Here is a 20,839-nt window from a genome sequence, read left to right as displayed (position 1 = left end):
AGTTCGGCACCGAAACAAAATGCCTCCAGGGGCTGAGGAACCTCCTGTAAAGTTTCTAGGAAAAGGCTGGCCACACATCTGTCAGAGATGTCATATTTTAGACAAGGTAAGATCTGTTGGAATCAAGCCTGCCTTCAGGATGAAACTGGCCACTCTCCAGGCACCCGGCTTGATCTCCGGTTGACCTCCCTGTCTGCATTCTGTGGCAGGATACAGGCTAGGTCGCGACAGGCGATCCTTCTCAGCGTGAGAAGAACACCCCCCCCTCTTTCCTGCCCCCCCCCGGGCAGGGGAAAGAGATAGGCAGAAACGTATTTACATGCCTTTATTTCTGTCTTTGCAGTGTTACAGAAAACACGTCTGCTCTCTTCAAACTCCAACAGCCGAGAGACAAACTCCTCCTGTACTTCCTGTACAGCTCATATTACACTCTGAGCTAATTCCGGTGCTTCACACTGTGAATAGACTGTCCCTTTGTTTCCCACGGAACAGTCCCAACATTCCCATTATGTTTTGCTTTCAAGCTAGCAGCTCGCGGCCGCATTGCTTCTATATCGTAACAAGATCATCATTTATTGGATCCCATGTTTTTGATTACATATCTCCTTCATCTAATACCATCTCACCTATCATGGACAAAAGAAAATGCCCATCTTCTTCCATCCTTTCCCTCCTGCCTCCTTAGGCTTATCATTCATTCATTCATTCATTCATTCATTCATTCATTCATTCACACATACTGCACCAATCTGGGCTGCCAGTCCTGCCTCCTTGCTATAGTCCTACTTTGTGTGGAGGTATGTTGGGAGGCTCAATAACTCACCACTCAGAGGTTGGAGCTCAGATCTTTCTCCTCCTGGTGCACTGAGCAAGTGCTGAATGAGTCATGACCCGAGCAGCTGTTCAACCTGTTATTTTGCTGTTTTGTCTCCAGTACATACTTATTTGTTTTCCATGTTTTTGTAGCTAGGGGAAGGCTAACAGGTATCCAGGGTGTAGCTCTCAGGGGAAGGGCAGCCAGGAGACGGATGGGGACACACACACACACACACACACACAGAGAGAGAGAGAGAGAGAGAGCGCACAGCAAGAGTTGCAAAAGACAAGTTGCTTTTGACTGACATGGAGCTTGCCCCATTTGTCGGTACAGGATCAAATTGCAGCACACCTTCAAATTATGTGCAAGGGAACTGGAAAAGCACAACTCTCTTCACCCAAGAACTCAGCCACCACAAGTATTGCCATGTCTTGAGTAGCCCGGGGGGACTTCCCCTGGACAAGACAATACATAGAGACCCCATGGAGTCAATGAAAAAGTTACCGTGCAGGATCCAGCTTCCTGAGGAAAATCTTTTAAAAGTCAAGTCCCCTTATGGCTGTAATATCTGTCATGGATCTTTCAGCTGGGATTCCTGCATTGCAGGGGGTTGGACTAGATGACCCTTGGGTTCCTTCCAACTCTATGATATATACTGAAAACGCATGAGAAATACCCTCTGGGACCTAAGAGGGCTTGGGGGCAGGAATGGGTTAGATGCCCAGGGACTGGGGCTTCCATGCCCTTCATAGCTCAATGTCCGTCACGGAGAATAATGCATGCAAAATGACAAACATTTCTGCATAAGGTAATTTAATTTGAATAGTTTCTATAAGCTACATCACTCAGCTCTTTCGTGAGGCAAGTTCTGGAGCACTGTTGGCAAATAATTCTATTTTTCTTCCCAGCATAAGAGTACACATAGCCCTGCCCAATGAACACCGACGACTGTGCAGAGCGAAAGCTAACATTTTGTTTGCTAACAGATCTCTGGGGAAAGGAGGAAAAAGAGAGAGATTTTCATCTTTTGCCTCCCTTGGGGATCCTGAAAGGAAGCCAAGAGCCTTTTCTGACCTTTGGGCCTGTTTACCTGGGTGGTCCAAGGATGCCTGAGAGTGTTATGGCCTAGTGCAACACATGGGAAACTCCACGTTTATTTTTCTGGGTTACCCACTTTGGCTACTGCCTACCAGCTGCCAGCAGCTCCTTGTACCTTCCTTCAGCAGACCTTTCCCCTTTACAACATTGCCCTGTCTCTCCGACTAGGCCAGAAGGAGAACGAGTGGTTATGCAGACAGCTCCTCTAACCAATAAGAGCTCAAATATCAAGGTTCATGTAAGTACGGAGGTTGCGTTCCCAAGCTTGGGCCTTGGCCTCTCTGCGGCGAGCTTCTCGTTTCCCCACCGTCGCTGCTCTTTCCTTCCTGGGCCTCCGCTCTACGGGCCTCTCCACTGCACTGGAGTCATTAGCGTCAAAGTGGGTGACTTTGGGTCTGAGGTCACGGCAGAAGCCCAGGCCTTTCTGATCTCGCTTGAGGACAGTCTGGATCGGGAATTTGCGGCCAGTGCCCTCAGGCCCCAAGCCAGCTTCCTGATCCCAACCTCCCTTGACCATCAGCCGGAAGCCCACGTTGTTCTCTGGGATGTGGTAGCGTGTGGGGGGCAGTGGGTCGCGCCGGTTGAAGAGGTGAGCAGTGGAGCGCTCGTGCAACGCCACCGTGTCCTCGCTGTAGTGCGTCCGGCACACGGCACAGTAGTTCCTCTCGGCTGGTGGCTGCGGACTGGAGAACAAAGGAAAATTACACCGGAGAAAGGCAAGCCGCATTCACACAAACTGTGACTGTAGTCCTCAAAGAGCATCTTACAGGGAACAGTGAGGAAGAAACACAAATACAGACTTCTCTTGAGAAAGAAAGGGGAAAAAGTGAATGCCTACCCACTGTGTCTGTGCTGCCTGGATGAAGATATCATCATCATCATCATCATTTATGAAACCTCTTTCCCACATTTACAAGCATACAGAAAAACAATAAGAACATTTTAAAACACCAATTGAGAGAAGTTTTAAAACAACACAAATGCAAACCAAAGTCAAGAGGGTTGGTTCCAACCAAGCTCTTCTAGTGATTTGGGGCCTAGATATGGGAAGAAGGATATAAGGCCTGGATATGCTAGGAAGGGGGGTGAACGGTTTGTGGCAGGGAACAGTCTCTATAGCAGGAGTAGCCAATATGGTGTCCCTGCAGATGCTTTTGGACTCTAACTCCCATCAGCCCCAGCCATCAAGAACCACTGGATAAGGATACTGGAAGTTGGTAGTCCAGCCACATATTGACTACTGCTGCTCTGGGAGATCTTTCCATGTTCACAACTGATGGTCAGTTGAAGTGTCTTAAGTGGATGGGAATCTCTTAAAACTGTGGCAGTTTTATTGGCAGGTATCCCTGGGTTTCTAGAATAGTTCAAAGCAGCATTTAAAAGCAAACCCATTCAGAGGCTTTCTTCTCCAAACAATAACTGGATATTTAGTTTATTACATTTATATCCTGCTCTTCCTCCCAAAGGAGCCCTAGCTGAATTCTCAGGAACAAGAAAGCTCACCTGGAGGGTTCCTCCTTCACCTGTGGCCTTTCACTCTCCCGTAGGGCGTCCACCACATCCTGGTGTCCTGCCTCCTCAGCCAAATCCATAGCATCCCGGCCTTGGGACTCACAGACCCCTACCCAGGCAGCGCCGCGGCTCAGGAGATATCTCACAGCCTCCACCCGTCCAGCGTAAGCTGCACACATAATCGCTGTCCAGTAATAATCGTCTCTATAGTTCACATCACACCCTTCCTTCTCCGCCAGCGTCCGCAGAGATTTCAAGTCGCCATCCTGGGCGGCTTTCAGGAACTTGTTCCCTGTGCGGCTACTTGTCGGTCCCAGGTGGTTCTGGACGGGCTGAAGCTCTTGCGCAGGTCGGTGGCGTATGCAAGGCGCCTTTCGCTTCCTATGTGAGGGTCTCGCAGGATTAGCTGGAGCTTCCAAAAGGCTCTCATAGAAGCTGCGAGCTGCCTCACCCGCTGTTTTCCCTTCCTCCTGGCCAGCAAGACGGGAGCCTCTGCAGCTTTTTTTCTGGACATGCCCATCTCTCCAGAGATCTGATTCCTCCTGGGCACGAGTAAAAGCAATCAGCTGAGGACCGTGGTTCATGCTGGAAGAGGGTGGCTCTGGTTATAAAGCCAAAACTGCAACCTGGAACTTTGCAGACTGTTGAAAGAAGATTCAGAGAATTACGTGTTACACCAAGACCCATTTTTTTTTGCTAAGTAATAAAGGCTGAATGGGTGCAGTGATTTCGCAGCAACTACCTAAGAATCCATGTTTCTGAAAAGTGAAATTTCTAGTGCATTTGGCTTGTGAAGACATGCTTTAAAGCATGCACACAAATGGTCGCTGGAATGACTGAAGCCAGAGAAATATGGCAGAGCAAGATTTCCAGTGGCTGGGTGCAGGGGGTCTTCAGTGCTCTGCATATTTCCTTGCCCCTTTCTGTGACTGGCAAAACCAAAATAAGTTACGAAAAATAAAATAAAATATAAATACTTTCTCCAGTTGTTTATCTGTAGAAAATCATAAGATTTCACCTCTCTTTTTTTAAAAATCAGGTTTTTGTTGTTGTTGAATAAGTACATCTTGTATTCTGTGCTAGAAAGCCAAACTTTAATAAAAGCTCAGTTCTGTAATACAATGGCATGGTTTGGACAACTGTTCCATTGTTTCATAAACCATGGTTTATGAAGCTGTGAATGAGTGCTTGGGCTGAGGGTTCCTCGCTTCACCTGTTGTGCCTTATATCAAACCAGAGCTCTCAGTTCATGTTAAAGACAATATGCAATAGAAGACAAATAGAAGTGGAATGAGCAGAGGGTGCTTTGGCCCATACACTCTTTTATGGTTTCACAAACCATGGTTTATGGGGCTTCAAACAGTTATCCAAACCAGGCCAATATCTCAAATCAAATTTGCATGAAATTGCTTATTTTGTTAGGCATGTCTAGGAAATACAAAGAGTCAGGAAGAACAACGATGGATCTGCTCTCCAGCTACTTGAAATCCTGCTTAAGACTACTCTAACTTCTAAGCTGGCAACCACCCACATCATTTTAAGCCTGTTTTCATAAGAATAATGGCTAGAAACGGATTTTTTAAAACCCCCACGAAGATTCTCATGATGCTGAACACTACATCAGATACTGTGTTCTTTGTTGTTCAACCAGGTATCCTTAGTGTTACAGATCAGCAACGGAAGCCCTGCTTGAGAGGCCACCTGAGAAAACTTGCAGAAGCAGGTTGGAGAGAATAAGAGAATTGCAGAGTTGGAAGGGGATCCCCCAGGGTCATCTAGTCCAACCCCCCTGCGGTGTTGGAATCTCAGCAGAAGCGTCCGTGACAGATGGGCCTCCAACCTCTGCTTCAAAGCCATTGAGGAAGAAGGAGAGCCTGCCATTCCGCATTCAGCATTTGGGAGGAAGCGCCGAAGAAATGAAACCAACTTTGGGAAAGACTTGCCAGAAATAAGACAGTCAGGCCCAGAGAAGTAGGAAGGGTGGCAGGAACCGGAAAACAGGGACCTGGGTGGCAGAATCTCTTGAGGATCTCAGGCCGCTCCCTCACCTCCAACCTAATCCTTGGCTATGTATATACACAGTAGGCAAACTAAGGCCTAGGGGCCGGATCTGGCCCAATTACCTTCTAAATCCAGCCTGCGGATGGTCTGGGAATCAGCGTGTTTTTATGTGAGTAGAATGTGTCCTTTTACTTAAAATGCATCTCTGGATTATTTGTGGGGCATAGGAATTCGTTCATTTCCCCCCCTCCAAATATAGTCCGGCCCCCCACAAGGTCTGAGGGACAGTGGACTGGCCCCTTGCTGAAAAAGTCTGCTGACCCTTGATATACACTGAGCACCTTCCCACCCTGGGAACTATAGTTCACACCTCACTGAACTACAATTCCCAGCACCCTTAAGATATAGAGTTCCCAGGATTTTTTTTTGTGTGTGTTTGCTTTGAATGTATGTGGTGTGTGCATTTAAATGTACACATAAAAATGTGTACTTTTATAACCTAGAGATGCGAGGGGGTGTGTGAACGTCGGGCCTTCTCCAGAGCTTCACCCAGATCCCTGGGCGAAGGAAATCAAGCCTAGGTCTCCCTCCACCCCCGAAGCAGGAATGGGGGTGCGGGGTGGGGGGCTTCTCTCCCCCCCCCCCAGCTTCTGGGAAGCCCAACACAAGCTCTACCGACCTGGGTCCTTCCTTGCCACCCGGAAAACACTCACCCAGTTCTCCTTTGCCGAAGGGGCACCGGAAGTTCAGGCGGCGAGTCACTCTACCCTTTCCAAAACAACCTCTATGGCGCCGCTCACAGAGTTCTTAGCAAAGGCTTGTAACGCGCATGTGCCAAGCTGGGACGCCGGGGACGGTGGGGTAAGGCGCGCAGGCGTAGAAGCATATACCTTGGAGAAAGCTGGGTCTGTTTAGCAGCAGCTGGCGAGCGGATACAAAGTTGCCTGTTTACGCAGGGTTAAAGCCGCCTTCCCTGTACCTGACGCCTGCGCAGTAGGGTGTCCTACGAAGCGCCCCGCCGTCGCAATGGAGACGCATGCGCCGTCTGCTCCTAGGAGGGGGCGGCGGCGGCGGCGGTTGTTCTCGCGGACTGCTGCCTTGCGCGCTTTCCCGCCTTTTCCGGCGCGAGGCGCAGTCACGTGCCAAGCGTTTTCGCGCCTCGGCAGTTAACGGTTAACGCAATTTGCATATTGCAGGCTCACTCATCCCTCATAGCTCCTGCTTTTTCTGGAGAGTAAGCTTTTTTTTTTTTAAAGAAAAGGGACCATATTAATGAAAATTAAAAAATAGGCACCATGCCCCACTAGACTTGTGAGAAAACAGCTTTCCCAAGCGACTTGCGAATGTGTTGGTTTTACATTTCATTTTTCAACAAGAATTTGCCCTTTTGCCCTCACCCTGTGTTGAGTGAGTGGAGAGGGGTGGGCGGGAATTAGTTGCTCATAACTTAATTTTACGGTGTGGCCCTAACCTAGTCTGTTCAGAAATAATTCCTGCTGAACTCAAAGGATTTTGAATCCAGGAAACAGGAATTTGGATTGCAGTCTTAGTCAGGTTCTGTATCTGTCGCAAACCCACTTTGCCAGAAAGGGGGTGATACGCAAATAAACCCAATTGAGGCTGATCTATATACACCCTTTTCTAGTGTTATCACCCTTAAAGTGAGTTTGTAGCAGGTAAAGAACATCAAAGTTCCTTGCAACAAATGAACAGCAATCCAAACGGGAAGTATCAGAGCAAGACAGCAAATACTTCGACACATCCCAACCCCTGCAGAAGGTGGGGTGGCATTTATTATTATTTGCTGTGCGTGTGGATGCCAGGCTGGTGAAGCTGGGGGTGATCTCTGCGGCTTTGGATCCAGAGTCATAATTGCCTCAGCCTAAAACTACCAGCAACAGTTTCCCACCAAAATGGACAAAACAAGAGTCTCGGCTATGGCAAGCCACCTTCCAACCAGTGTTCATCCTCCTCACTAATAAAGGCTGGCAGAGAGGTGGCTACATGCCATCCAGTTCCCCATGTCATCCATATTTGGGTGTGGATGGGTGCAGGATTGTACTTAAAAAAAAAAAAACTCTTAAAAATCATCCAACAGACCATTTCAGTAATCAAGATTTAGGCAGACGTGGTAAAAGTAAAATTTAAAACTGAATTCAGACAAATGTTGAACTGAAAATGAATGAAAATTATCAAACATGTTACAGTGATATTAACTATTAATTAAAGAAGGGTAAGGTGGTAGAATTCAACAATTATTTATATAAAACATTGACTGACACCCCCACTTTCTGCACAATTACAGGAACTCAAGACAGCTAACCATAAGAGAAAAATTCCGGTTACATAAGTTTTTTGTAAAAAGGCTGTGGTGACTGATGAAGGCACTGGTCGGAACAGAACTTCCCAAGTGACCTAAGTATTAGTCATTTGGTTTAGGCTCAATTGTTACTATGCCAGTTATCTTGCCAAGTGGTTCAGAAGGGGAAAGGAAAGTTTGTCCTTGGAAAATCCAAATTTCCACTTCAGTTGGTTATTATAAGTACTATCATATAACTTGAACAATTGGCTAAAGTTACTTGTCCTCCTCCCTTTCCCCTTTTCCCCTTTTCCCCCCTTTTGTACCTGCCTTTTATATTGTAAACATGGGAGAAGTAGCTGAACTGGCAACCATTTTTGCTGTAGAGTGAGGTAGAAAAATATATTTCTATATAAAATAAATGCTGATCTTTATATATTTATATCCATTGAACAGGCATGGCTAATTAAGAGAAAACCTAAAATGACAGCCATGTTGAGAGCGGGCACTGCAGACAGAATGAGTCGGCGAAGCAGCACCAGCATCAGGGATGGTAACTTACTGTGGATGGGAGGCCTGCACTGGATAGTGGGAAATGAATCTAGTTGCTCTTCATGTAGTCTGTGAATTATAGGGGGGTCACCCACTTTCCTTTTGTGACTGCCCCTTTAGCTACAATTTTTAGAAAATTATGGGAGTGATATGACTAAAGTTGTGAGGGAGGATGTCAGGAGATGTGATTTGTGAATTTCATTGGTAACCCCCCCCCCAACTCTCCCATCCCCCAATTCAAGCACTGGCCTCATAGAAGTGATTTGGCCCCGTCACTTCCAGTTGAAGAGAATTTTGGAGGCTTATGTTGAAATTGCAAGCTAAGCTAAACAGTTTTCTTTAACTTAATTTAAATTTTGAGTGGGAAGTGCCAGCACAATCCTATACATGTCTTCTCTGATGTCATCCCTATAGGGTTCAATAGAACTTGCTCCTAGACGTAGCTATATAACTGCAGCTCTAAATGTATTAAGTATTTATATATGAAAACATTTGAGGATGGTGCTGCAACAAGCCAAGCTGCTTAAAAGAATGGCTACACTTGGTGACTCTTGGGTTCCTAGTAAATCACAAGCTTGATCCCAAACTCACAAGCCTAAAGTCCGTCCTGCACTTATTTAGTGAGTATTTTAAAATGTACATTAAAAGACATCAGCAAACCCATCAGGATTTTTCAGTTGGTCTGGACCTGCTGATAAATCCTGCATTAGGGCTGCAAACCTATACGCATTTACCTGGGAGTAAGTCCCATTGTACTCCATGGGACTAAATACAAGGAAACCTGTTTTAGAGATTGCACTGTAAAGTAAATGATAACATATACAGTACAGAAAGAAGCAAGCACTTTACTGCAATTGCCCCATCTTGCCAGCAGGAGGGCCCACACCTGCAAGTTGCTGCAATCACCAAAGTTCCCCCAACCTTCCTTCCACCTCATCCCAGTGCCTCTGCCATTGCCCCTTCATGTGCCACTTCTAATCTATGCCATAAATTATTGGAAGAGCTTCAAGAAATTGAAGCATAGTTAGTATACAATGGCAATTTATATTGTATTGTAACTTAAAGTACTGAAATCTACAAAGTCAGTACTAAGACTGTTGGGCTAGAGCCTGGATTCAAAACCTCATGCAGCCACGATGCTCACTGTACATACTGGGGTAATTGGTATAATTTTCTTTTGGTGAATGATATATGCTGCCTGAAATTCTCTGCCCACTTACTGGAGAGTAAGTTGCACCAAATTCTTCCCTTAACTAAACAGGGAAACAAGCCACAGAGTGGCTGACTTAGTAGTAGACAAAATTACTCACAGAGGAGGCGGATGGGGACCTGGGCACCACCCACATCACCTCCTAGGTGCTGGATTCGGTCTAGGTTCCACAAGCCACCACTGGATTCTAGGGAGGTTGTGGATTGGCCTCATAAGTGCACCCACTCCCCATCTCTCCACAAGGCGACAGTGGGTGCAGTGTATGGGTGCTCTGTCACTACGGTCAATGTATGCATCACTTTCTGGTCTCTCTTCAAACTCTTGTCTCCTGCTAAATATGCATTAATGAATGATGATGTCATTGCAAGCAAATGAGGAGGTACCACAAGTGGGAGACCGGGAAGAGTAGATCCCATTTGTATGCTGATGACCAAAACCTCATGAGGATGGTTAAAATCTGAAGTTTTTAGTGTCTGATGTTTTATTGTGTTTTTAATATTCTTGTTGGGAGCCACCCAGAGTGGCTAGGGAAACCCAGGCAGGGGTATAAATAAAATAAAATTTTAAAAAATGCTCAAGAGAGAAGACCAAATTGGGCGATTCAGATCCTAAATTGTAAGATTTGGAAAGGAAAAAAATATTCTTCAAAGACTTATAACGGAGGGGGTGAGGGATTAAAACGTCTTTGCTGTCTAATGGAGGCACATAGAGGACTTTCTTGGTTCTTTTTAGGGAGGGACATACCTAACAGCGCCTATTATGTATTAAGAAAGCAGCTGGCTTATTTTCTTTTCCCTCCTTCCTTTTCTATAATTAGCTTTTACTCAGTCCTTCCTTCGAGGACTGCATTCCAGTAATCTGAGCGCTTCATAAAAATAACAGCTAATGCTTGGCCCCACAATCCTGCTTTTTCTGCGCCTCCCACTTTTCCCTCTCGCTCGGTGGACGCACTTGCTCTCTTCCGCATATTTAATATGTATTTAAAATATGCGCTGCCTTCAGATAGGACCAGACCCACTTTGCTTTGCTTCCTCCTCCTCCCATGGGGTTATAATATATGTTTTCATCTGCTCGCTATCTCCACCCCACCGTCCGAGAAACCATTCCCCAGGCTATGCCCGCCTGCTTTTCAATCGGGGCAAATATGAGCGGCGGTGAGGATTTGCATCGGGCTGACGTCGCAGGAAGTCACCTGATAGCCGCCCTCTTTTTCCTCGCTTTGTAAGGGAAAGCTGCAACTACCGCTTCAATTCTGAATCGGTACCTAGCTCGTGGTAGGGGATCCATGAGCCGTCTTTCCCGTACAAATCAAGTTTCTCGGAGCTTCGGGCTGCTATTTCAGTTATGGCAAGTTTATCTGACCAAGGAGGCTTCCGTCTCAAGCGCTCATGACAATTCTTTAGGAACTCTCCTACTCCTGTCTCCTTTTAAATTGAAATAGTATTTGACCATATTTACCATAATGCGTTCGTTATAGGTTAGCGCGGCATAGGCAAACTTTACATCCTTTCTACCTAGACGCCTCTCATTGATCGTCTGGGACCACTCCACCTACACCCGTTCTTCTCAAAGCGCAGCGGCTTAAAGGGCTTTTGAACCACAAATCCCAGTGTGCTCCGCGGCCCAGAACGTGCTTGCCATTTCCTTCGCGGCTGCACTCTAGGACTTGTAGTTTCCTCTATCTTGTTTGCTAACTCCAGCCTTATTCTGAAGTACTACTGTCCCGTGATGCTCTTTCATCAGTGAGAGTGGCGCGTGCGCGGTGGAAACTGGCAGAGGCCTTAGCGGTCCAAAGCTTGTTCGCACCCCGTGTTCCTCTCCTTGAGGCAATTGAGCCCCCTGAGGTGAGTTATTGAGGCATAGATTTAGGGGGTTACTCTGCAGAAAGTAGAGGGGAGGAATTTTAGGCAACGGAGACGGCCTCAAGATTAAGGGAGGGCGTTCGGGAGCCTGCCATAGGCAAAAAAAGAAAGAAAACAAGAAAGCAAGGGGAGGAAGAGTTGTGTCGTTCTCACAATTCTGTGCAGAAGGGCAGGGCATGGGTAGAGGTTAAACTAGTCTGCAAAGGGATTTTTTCCTAGTTCTAACAGAGAGAGAGAGAGATGCCGTTCAAGTAGAAGGGAACACGTTGGCTTCTCCTCTAATACCGGTCTGCAGTCACTGAAATGAAAGGGTGTGTTCTCTGACTTGGAACAGGGTGCGCTGAAACTCTCTATACCCACTGAAGTGCTTTGCATAAGAAGTGTTTTTATAAAGGAGCTGTTTCCTGGTGAAACTGGAAGAGAAGGTGTGTTAGTGGTTGGGCAAATGTGGCTGTTAATGCACCTTTTTTTTCTACAGAGGACGGGAAGATGAGTAGCTCTGAGGAAGTGTCCTGGATTTCCTGGTTCTGTGGCTTGCGTGGCAATGAGTTCTTCTGTGAGGTGAGTTGGGATGAAGGCCTCAGCAAATGTGTCTGTGTATTTTGTGAGAGAGGGGCTGGGAGCTAGGAGTTGGGATGCTGCCACCACCGTTCTCCATGCGTGGCAATGAATTCTTTTGTGAGGTGAGTTGGGATTAAGACCTCAGTATGTTTGCATGTTAAAGCTATGGTTTTCCTAGTAGTGATGTATGGAAGTGAGAGCTGGACCATAAAGAAGGCTGATCGCCAAAGAATTGATGCTTTTGAATTATGGTGCTGGAGGAGACTCTTGAGAGTCCCATGGACTGCAAGAAGATCAAACCTCTCCATTCTTAAGGAAATCAGCCCTGAGTGCTCACTGGAAGGACAGATCCTGAAGCTGAGGCTCCAATACTTTGGCCACCTCATGAGAAGAGAAGACTCCCTGGAAAAGACCCTGATGTTGGGAAAGATGGAGGGCACAAGGAGAAGGGGACGACAGAGGACGAGATGGTTGGACAATGTTCTAGAAGCTACCAGCATGAGTTTGACCAAACTTCAGTAGGCAGAGGAAGACAGGAGTGCCTGGCGTGCTCTGGTCCATGGGGTCACGAAGAGTCAGACACAACTAAACAATTAAACAACAACGTTTGCATGTAGTTTTAGTAAGAGGGGCTGGGAGCAAAATGGCATGATTCCCCCCCCCCCTTACAAAAAAATATCCTAACTCTGTAGTAGGAAGGGTCTTGGCAGTGAACAGAGAAGTCAGAATAGGTCACTTGGTAGAGACAATAGTTTATTTGGCTGATCTTCAGTTTGAGTATTTTTTATTTCTATTCTAGGTAGATGAAGATTACATCCAAGACAAGTTCAACCTGACTGGCCTCAATGAGCAAGTTCCTCACTATCGCCAGGCGTTGGATATGATCCTTGATTTGGAACCAGGTGAGAGATGGTTCTTTTTTTTTTACTGATTACATCTCAGACCACCTGACATTTGGGACTAAGAGTAAATGTGGTCAGTGGTCACAGGGTTATCCTAATGAGGGCACACTGCTACCCTAAAGCATCTTGCATATTTTGGAATGACTAGACTTCAAGTTTCATTTTGGTGTGTAATAAGAATTTACATAGCATGGGTAAAGGTAAAGGTAAAGGTACCCCTGCCCGAACGGGCCAGTCTTGACAGACTCTGGGGTTTGTGCGCCCATCTCACATCTATTGGCCGGGGGCCAGCGCTGTCCGGGGACACTTCCGGGTCACGTGGCCAGCGTGACAACGCTGCTCTGGCGAGCCAGAGCCGCACACGGAACGCCGTTTACCTTCCCGCTGGTAAGCGGTACCTATTTATCTACTTGCCCCCGGGGGTGCTTTCGAACTGCTAGGTGGGCAGGCGCTGGGACCGAGCAGCGGGAGCGCACCCCGCCGCGGGGATTCGAACCGCCGACCTTTCGATCGGCAAGCCCTAGGCGCTGAAGCTTTAGACCACAGCGCCACCCGCGTCCCGTATAGCATGGGTACAAGATTATTATTATTAGTGGCAAGGTGCTTCTGTTTATCCTGCAGGACTTGATCTCCTTCCGCAGGGCCTGTAAGACAGAGCTATTCCACCTGGCCTTCAGTTTGAATTAACCTGATCCTCTATTCCCTTTTCCCTTTCCTCTTCTATGAAGAAACCGTTTCTGGAACCCCACATTTAAATTCTTCCCTGGTCTCCTTGCTGGCCCTAGTAGGACCAACTTGGGCAGTTAGCCCTGGTGATCATTTGATGTCTACTGACTGGGTCGTTCCCCCCCCCCATGACCCCTGAATTTTTGAATTTTATTTATATTGATGCTGTATTTTATGTTGCTTTATGCTGTTTTTAAGTCATATTTAAACAATGTTTTATATTTGCTGTTAGCTGCCCTGAGCCCAGTTTTTAAACTGGGAAGGGCGGGGTATAAATAAAAAAATATTATTATTATTATTATTATTATTATTATTATTATTATTATTATTGTTATTATTATTATTGTTATTATTATTATTTATCTACATAAAGCACAGATCTCTGAAAGCCTGTCTGTCTGTGAGATTATTAATTTGAGACAACTTCCTGTTGAAAAATGGCAAACAAACCAAGAGAGGGCTAGTGAAATACTACCCTAAAAATATTTTTTTGTATTCTGCTAAAACAAAATTGTGCATACTGCTCAGAATGTCAAAATCCTCCTCTGATTTTCTACTCTAACATTAGTGCACATGGGGAATTGGAATTGAAGTTTCTGAGACTTCATTAAAAGCAGAGGTTAAGTATTTGCAAGGATGTAAATTATCGTGGCGCTGTGGGTTAAAGCCTCAGCGCCTAGGGCTTGCCGATCGAAAGGTCGGCAGTTCGAATCCCCGCGGCGGGGTGCGCTCCCGTCGTTCGGTCCCAGCACCTGCCAACCTAGCAGTTCGAAAGCACCCCCGGGTGCAAGTAGATAAATAGGTACCGCTTACCAGCGGGAAGGTAAACGGCGTTCCGTGTGCTGCGCTGGCTCGCCAGATGCAGCTTTGTCACGCTGGCCACGTGACCCGGAAGTGTCTCCGGACAGCGCTGGCCCCCGGCCAATAGATGTGAGATGGGCGCACAAACCCCAGAGTCTGTCAAGACTGGCCCGTTCGGGCAGGGGTACCTTTACCTTTACCTTTAAATTATCGGGCCAGTTCTGTGGAGCAGCTTGCCTTGGAAACCATACATTTTGGAAATCCTGATTATGTGTTCTTAATTAAATATTTTTAAATTTAATTTATATTCTGTCTTTCCATATGAAGTTGCCTATTTCATGTATCTGATAAATGGCATAGATGTCATTGGGTTGAACCCAGAAAAATCATTGCATGAGCAGAACTGCTTCCATTTACACAACAGAACCACTCCCCCCCCCCGCAAATCTGTGTGGTTTGGTGGAACTGCTAGAGCAGGAAGTGGAGAGTTCAGTTGTGCAAGCAGTTGCTTTGTTAGATACAACCCATAGTCTTATTAGAGAAGCCAAGATCAGAAACCTATAAAGACTTCTGATACTTTCCCTCCTTAATTATTCTGTACATCTGGCAAAAATAGTGAATATGTTTTGTCAATAAGTTGTACAGCTAGAATTTGGTGTGCTAATTGTACATGTGCAGTGCTAGCATTGAGGTATAATGTGGTCTTAGAAACTGTTCATATGAGATGATGCATCTTTCTACCCTTGCTTTTGACTCTTGAGGTGTATAATTTTTGGACCCACCTTATTTCTGTGATTGTAAGATGTTTTAAAATGCTTTTAATACTGTGTTTTAATGTTGTAACCTGCCCTGGGTCCTTAGGGTGAGTGGTGGGATCATGATGATTAATTATTTCAGCAGTGGACTAGAGCAGTGTTTTTCAACCACTGTTCCGCGGCACACTAGTGTGCCGCGAGATGTTGCCTGGTGTGCCGCGAGATGTTGCCTGGAGGGAGGCGGGCGAGTCGGGCGGCGAAAGGCGGGGCGGCGAGGAGAGGCCGCCCAGCGCGGGGCTCTCGCCGTCTGCCTGCCTGGCTGCCTGCGAGCTCGGCGGGCAGTGACTCCGTCTGCAGCGCCCGCCTCGCGGCTCTCATTCCCTGCCCCTGCCAAAGCTCACCCAGCCAAGCCGCGCTCTCCTTCCTGCCTCGCTTTGCTGCCTCCTCCCCCCCCACCCCCAAAGCTTGGAGGTTCCCCGGCAAGGGGGAGGAAAAAAATTTGAAACTTACACTTTCGTGCGTCCCTCCCGGCGTGACGCTGCGCGCTGACGTCACGGGGCTGTAATGATGGTGTGCCTCGAGATTTTTTTCATCAAACAAGTGTGCCTTTGCCCAAAAAAGGTTGGGAAACACTGGACTGGAGCACATGACAGAGGAACCTTCATTCTTCTCTGTCAGAGTCTCTATGGCCCTCCTGTACTTTTCTTATATTAGCTCTTGACTTTTTCCTGTTCTCTTGTAGATGAGGAGCTTGAGGACAACCCTAACCAAAGTGACTTGATTGAACAGGCAGCTGAAATGCTCTACGGCCTCATCCATGCCCGCTACATCCTCACAAACCGTGGAATTGCCCAAATGGTGAATGTCTATGCTGTTGTATAAGCAGGTCATCCTGTAACTTATTTGCTAATGCTCCGATATAGCCACATTGAGATCAGAGGCAATGAAGTCAAGAAGGGAAAGGCACTTTAACTTATACTATAATATCCTCTTGGCTGTCCTAAGTGGCCAGTGATAGACCCGATTTGGAACACCTTAAAGGCTATTATTGATGACCTCCTGAGCTAACCAATCTTTCTTTGGAGTTGTCTTCCCACAATGTGGAGAGGAAGTCCTAATTTCTTTTGCAAACACTTTCTTTTTTCTAGCTTGAGAAATACCAGCAAGGAGACTTTGGTTACTGCCCCCGAGTTTATTGTGAGAACCAGCCCATGCTGCCCATTGGTGAGTTTGTGTACTGGGGAAGAGGTTTTTTAGGAGCTAATGGGAGGGGTCTAAAGTTGAATTGCATGTCGGAGTTCTTGAGTAGTGCAATAAAGATGTACTGAATTGGAGGGAATCCAGGAGGGTTGCAGGTAGGATCAAAACTTGAGGGTGGGTACTTGCGCAAACAGGCTATTTCAGAATTTTTATTGTTGAATTATCTGTTTAAAAGGCTTGAAAACTGCTCATCTTAGAACTGCCAACACTTAGGTTTGATGTTGGGTCTGAGCCCCAAAGCCACCTTTTGTTTGAACTTTGCTTTCTTCTTCACTCCTAGGCTTATCTGATATCCCAGGGGAGGCCATGGTTAAACTTTACTGCCCTAAGTGCATGGATGTCTACACCCCCAAATCTTCCCGCCACCATCACACAGATGGGGCCTATTTTGGGACAGGCTTCCCCCACATGTTGTTTATGGTGCACCCGGAGTATCGGCCAAAACGACCTGCTAACCAATTTGTGCCCAGGTAAGACTGCTTCAAAAGATGTCAGGTGAAAATATTCCAGGAGAGTATTGGGATCACAGGTTTATCCTTCCTTGCTGCTTAAATTCAGCCAACCAAATCCACATTTTCTCTTGTTACTTCCATTGGGTGCTTGCTACCCTTTCCAGCTAACCTGCTTGAGGGCCACCCATACCCAGCCATGAGGTCATCTCTCACACATGCAGCCACAGCCACACATACTTTCACCAAGAAAATTCCAGCTTCCTGGCAAAAATATCCTCCTACTAGTAAGGAGACAGGATTTGCTGAAGGTTTCTACCACAAAGTAGAAACCTCAGGTATCCTTGGTGGCAAAAGAAAGCCTGAGAGCAGACCTGCCCAGGTTATTGCTACCCATTCCATCACTTGAATGGAGATACTGAGAAGGCTGAGATGCAGGCTGGCTCAAAAGTGGTATCCAGCTCTGTTCAGGTTGGGCTGGGCTGCTTGCCTCCCAATAGTTTGCATATGAAATAGGGTTGGGCAGTATCTGGTTTTCAGTATCATGATATAACACCAGCTACACATTGCAATATACCGATATATCACAATGTCTGAAATAAGGATGGAACCATGTAGAAGCAAATGGGGTGATGTCCTGGCAACTGCTACCTGGACAGAGAGAGGTGGGAAGGAAGAAGCAGCCAAACCTTGTGCTGATTCCTGGATGAGGTGGAGTGGAGACTGAAAGTGGGAGAGTGAGATGCTGGAGAGGAACCCCCCCCCCCCAATATCCAGATAGCCATAAGGAGAAGCCTTATACTCGCAATATTTCCGGGGTGGGGGGAGATACATTACTTCCCCATGGAGAAGAGAAGTAATAAAAGTACTCCCAAGGTCAGAACCTATTCAGAAGAGAGACTAGTCACCCCATAAATAAGCAATTCATCCGGAGAAGTGACAATCCAGGGCAAGTCATCCCAGCTTCTCACATTCCCTTAACAACGCTCCCTCACACGCCAATTCCCCCCACAAATTGTGATGTGCTCTGAAGTCCACAAAGAAACCATTTGCTTAATTTTATTACTTTTTATTATTATTTTTATTGGGGGGGGGGTGATGAGAATCAGGTACGTGTCTGTGTTCCTTCCTGAAGAGAGCCAGAAGGAAGGAAACAGGAGGCAGGCGAGCCCTTGCATTTGGAAGGCAAACTCCTTCCACTCCTCCCTAGACAGAAAGAGGGTGAAGGAAGAAGCCGGAACCTCAGTTCTTGGATGGGATGGAGTGAGATGCTGAAGAGGAACCACCACCACCCCATCCATAACCTCCCTACACACAGCCTTGCAGGCAGTGCTGTGGGTGATGGGGTGGGCAGGGTGGTGGGCTGAGATGAGCCACAGGGAAGCAACTGGAGAGGGAAAGCAGCAAGTGGGCACTACAGTTATGGGGTGTGGGGCACCAAGGCTGGCACTGTCCTCCTCTTAGTGATGTGTTCCTAATGGGTTTGAAAATTAATGAAAGTTTATCCATACCTTTTACTGAAATACCTGGTAGCTGTTTGAGCTTTTCTTCCCTGAATCTTCCATTTCAACCCTTCACTTTTCCATTTCAGACTTTACGGATTCAAGATCCACCCTATGGCTTACCAGCTGCAGCTTCAGGCCGCCAGCAATTTTAAGAGCCCAGTCAAAACTATTCGTTGATCTTCTACATCCAGGTGCTCAGGGTCCTTCCCTGATAACTCCCTTTACCCCAGTCAGGGCTGCCCATACTTTGTTTTGATGAAGTCCCCTGCAGATTATTCTTTGTCACTCTCCAGCCTGATTTTTAGTCTCATTTCTGGTGTGTGGTTTAAATTAATAATAAACAATTTCTGTTAATTCCCAGAAACACAGACTGTGACAGAAAAATTCAATAACCAACTTGAATGTCATGATTTTGTGGGGCTTTTTTTCTTTTTAAAAAATAAAATACATTAAAAATGTAAAAGATGAGAATTTGATTTGTCTTCGTTCTGGGCAGGAGGATTGCATAAACTACTTTAAGGTTTTCTACAATTAAGCGATATATAATTTTCACAAAATAGATAATAGATAGTGGGAAGAAAGTGGTGGGGAACATGGATCTGATTACACTTAAAATGCATCACAAGTTGGAGATGCTGAATTAATATGATAGACTCCCACCTCCTACATTATATGTGCAATGTTGACTTCTGTGGTGGACAACACACATACACTGTGATAACTCAGTGCTAAGGTGGGTAGGACATTTGAGCCAACCCCTTAATTATCACTGCATATGTTTTTAAAGTCACATGCTGGGGAAATACTGTGGTTAGAGAGGTTTGCTAGAATTTACACCGAGCTTGGAATATTCATTGTGTTTAACTGAAAAGGGGGGATATCAGAAGTAATTTGGGCAACTGAGACTACATCCTTTAAGAGGGGAGTGTTGATTAGAAGGAGGGAAATGTGCCTCAAAATCACTTCAGGGGACTTCTAGGGTTGATTGTCTTTATTTGTAGCCCATTTTATATGTGTGCTCTTCACTTGCTGAGTAGGAGCTGAATTCATAATCCAGAAACCACTAACTGTAGTCATACATAATTGTAACTCAGTATTTGCCTACAGTGTCCCCTCAGTAATTGTACACAGGATGAGTGTGGTTTGTTGAAGGTTTTCCAGTAGCCTCCACACTCTGTGCAGTTTGCTATTCTTCCCAGCATCTTTTTTTAGTGGTCTTACCCTGTAATACTTTTATGTATTTTTAAAAACTGCTGCTACATGTGCACAAACTTGGAAGCATTCTGTGTTCACATCTGGCCAGAAATCCTAAGCAGTTTCTTCCTTCTCTTCTCCCAACGTCTCTCCCCTTACACACTTGCACAGCTCATGCTCTTAGTGATCACTAGCTTTCTCCCAGCCCTAACCACCCCTCCCCATACCAGGCTTTATGTGAGGTGCACTGAATTTGCCAGTCATGAAAACGGCAGGCAACTCTCTCATTTCTTGCAGTGCTGCACCTCACAATGACAATCCAGTATGGGAAGTGGTGTCACAGGCCGACACAGTTCTAGGCAATGTTTCATTTCCTGATGTGTGGCACTTAGCGCTTTTTGCAGTCAAGTCAGCATGGAAACTGGAGACCAGCCTTCACTTGACTAAAAACAGAGACTCCAGAGGTTCACTCTCTCCAGAAAAGAAGTAGATTTCACCAATCATAGAATCATAGAGTTGGAAGAGACCACAAGGGCCATCAAGTCCAACCCCCTGCCAAGCAGGAAACACCATCAGAGCCCTCCTGACATATGGTTGTCAAGCCTCTGCTTAAAGACCTCCAAAGTAGGAGACTCCACCACACTCCTTGGCAGCAAATTCCACTGTCGAACAGCTCTTACTGCCAGGAAGTTCTTCCTAATGTTTAGGTGGAATCTTCTTTCTTGTAGTTTGGATCCATTGCTCCGTGTCCGCTTCTCTGGAGCAGCAGAAAACAACCTTTCTCCCTCTTCTATGTGACATCCTTTTATATATTTGAACATGGCTATCATATCACCCCTTAACCTCCTCTTCTCCAGGCTAAACATGCCCAGCTCCCTTAGCCGTTCCTCATAAGGCATCGTTTCCAGGCCTTTGACCATTTTGGTTGCCCTCCTCTGGACACGTTCCAGTTTGTCAGTGTCCTTCTTGAATTGTGGTGCCCAGAACTGGACACAGGTGAGGTCTGACCAGAGCAGAATACAGTGGCACTATTACTTCCCTTGATCTAGATGCTATACTCCTATTGATGCAGCCCAGAATTGCATTGGCTTTTTTAGCTGCCGCGTCTAAACAACTTTCATTTCTCAGTGGAAGAAACATGTGCAGTGTTAAAATCAGTGTAGCTATCTCTCAAATGTGCTGCTTAACTTTCTAGAATCCCTGTTGATTGGATTCACCCTTATCTTCAGCAGCTTGGTTGGAGATTTCAACTGCCTGTAGGACAGGCGGGGAAACTGAGGCCTAGGGGCTGAATGTGGCCCCAGGGGCCTCTCAATCTGGCCCTTGGAACTCTTC

The 20,839-nt window shown here is 46.3% G+C and overlaps 3 protein-coding genes across 8 annotated transcripts in view; 1 reads left to right on the top strand and 2 right to left on the bottom strand.

Annotated features, from left to right (window-relative positions):
• Nucleotides 1-20,839, bottom strand: part of LOC309525096 (macrophage mannose receptor 1-like) — a 139,242-nt gene that overhangs the window by 29,543 nt on the left and 88,860 nt on the right. The window lies entirely within an intron of this gene.
• GPANK1 (G-patch domain and ankyrin repeats 1) lies at nt 1,614-11,079 on the bottom strand. 3 transcript variants are annotated; one of them, XM_082210472.1, is made up of 3 exons: nt 10,948-11,079; nt 3,419-4,068; nt 1,614-2,598 (listed from the first exon to the last, which is right to left on the bottom strand). In XM_082210472.1, exons 2-3 carry the CDS (start codon nt 4,009-4,011, stop codon nt 2,136-2,138), a joined length of 1,056 nt encoding a protein of 351 aa, XP_082066598.1. In that variant the 5' UTR covers nt 4,012-4,068; nt 10,948-11,079; the 3' UTR covers nt 1,614-2,135. The 3 variants fall into 3 exon arrangements, with proteins under 3 accessions (XP_082066598.1, XP_082066599.1, XP_082066597.1); XM_082210473.1 differs by lacking the exon at nt 10,948-11,079 and adding an exon at nt 6,408-6,535; XM_082210471.1 differs by lacking the exon at nt 10,948-11,079 and adding an exon at nt 6,319-6,459.
• Nucleotides 6,539-18,773, top strand: CSNK2B (casein kinase 2 beta). 4 transcript variants are annotated; one of them, XM_082210694.1, is made up of 8 exons: nt 6,539-6,662; nt 8,184-8,280; nt 11,830-11,912; nt 12,712-12,814; nt 15,839-15,954; nt 16,245-16,320; nt 16,637-16,826; nt 18,397-18,773. In XM_082210694.1, exons 2-8 carry the CDS (start codon nt 8,211-8,213, stop codon nt 18,485-18,487), a joined length of 729 nt encoding a protein of 242 aa, XP_082066820.1. In that variant the 5' UTR covers nt 6,539-6,662; nt 8,184-8,210; the 3' UTR covers nt 18,488-18,773. The 4 variants fall into 4 exon arrangements, with proteins under 4 accessions (XP_082066820.1, XP_082066821.1, XP_082066822.1 ...); XM_082210695.1 differs by having other exon boundaries at nt 6,642-6,775; XM_082210696.1 differs by lacking the exon at nt 6,539-6,662 and adding an exon at nt 6,674-6,779.

Source organism: Podarcis vaucheri (assembly GCF_965113315.1).
Source record: "Podarcis vaucheri genome assembly, chromosome: 2".
Lineage (NCBI taxonomy): Eukaryota > Metazoa > Chordata > Lepidosauria > Squamata > Lacertidae > Podarcis > Podarcis vaucheri.
This window is presented reverse-complemented; position numbering and strand designations above follow the sequence as displayed.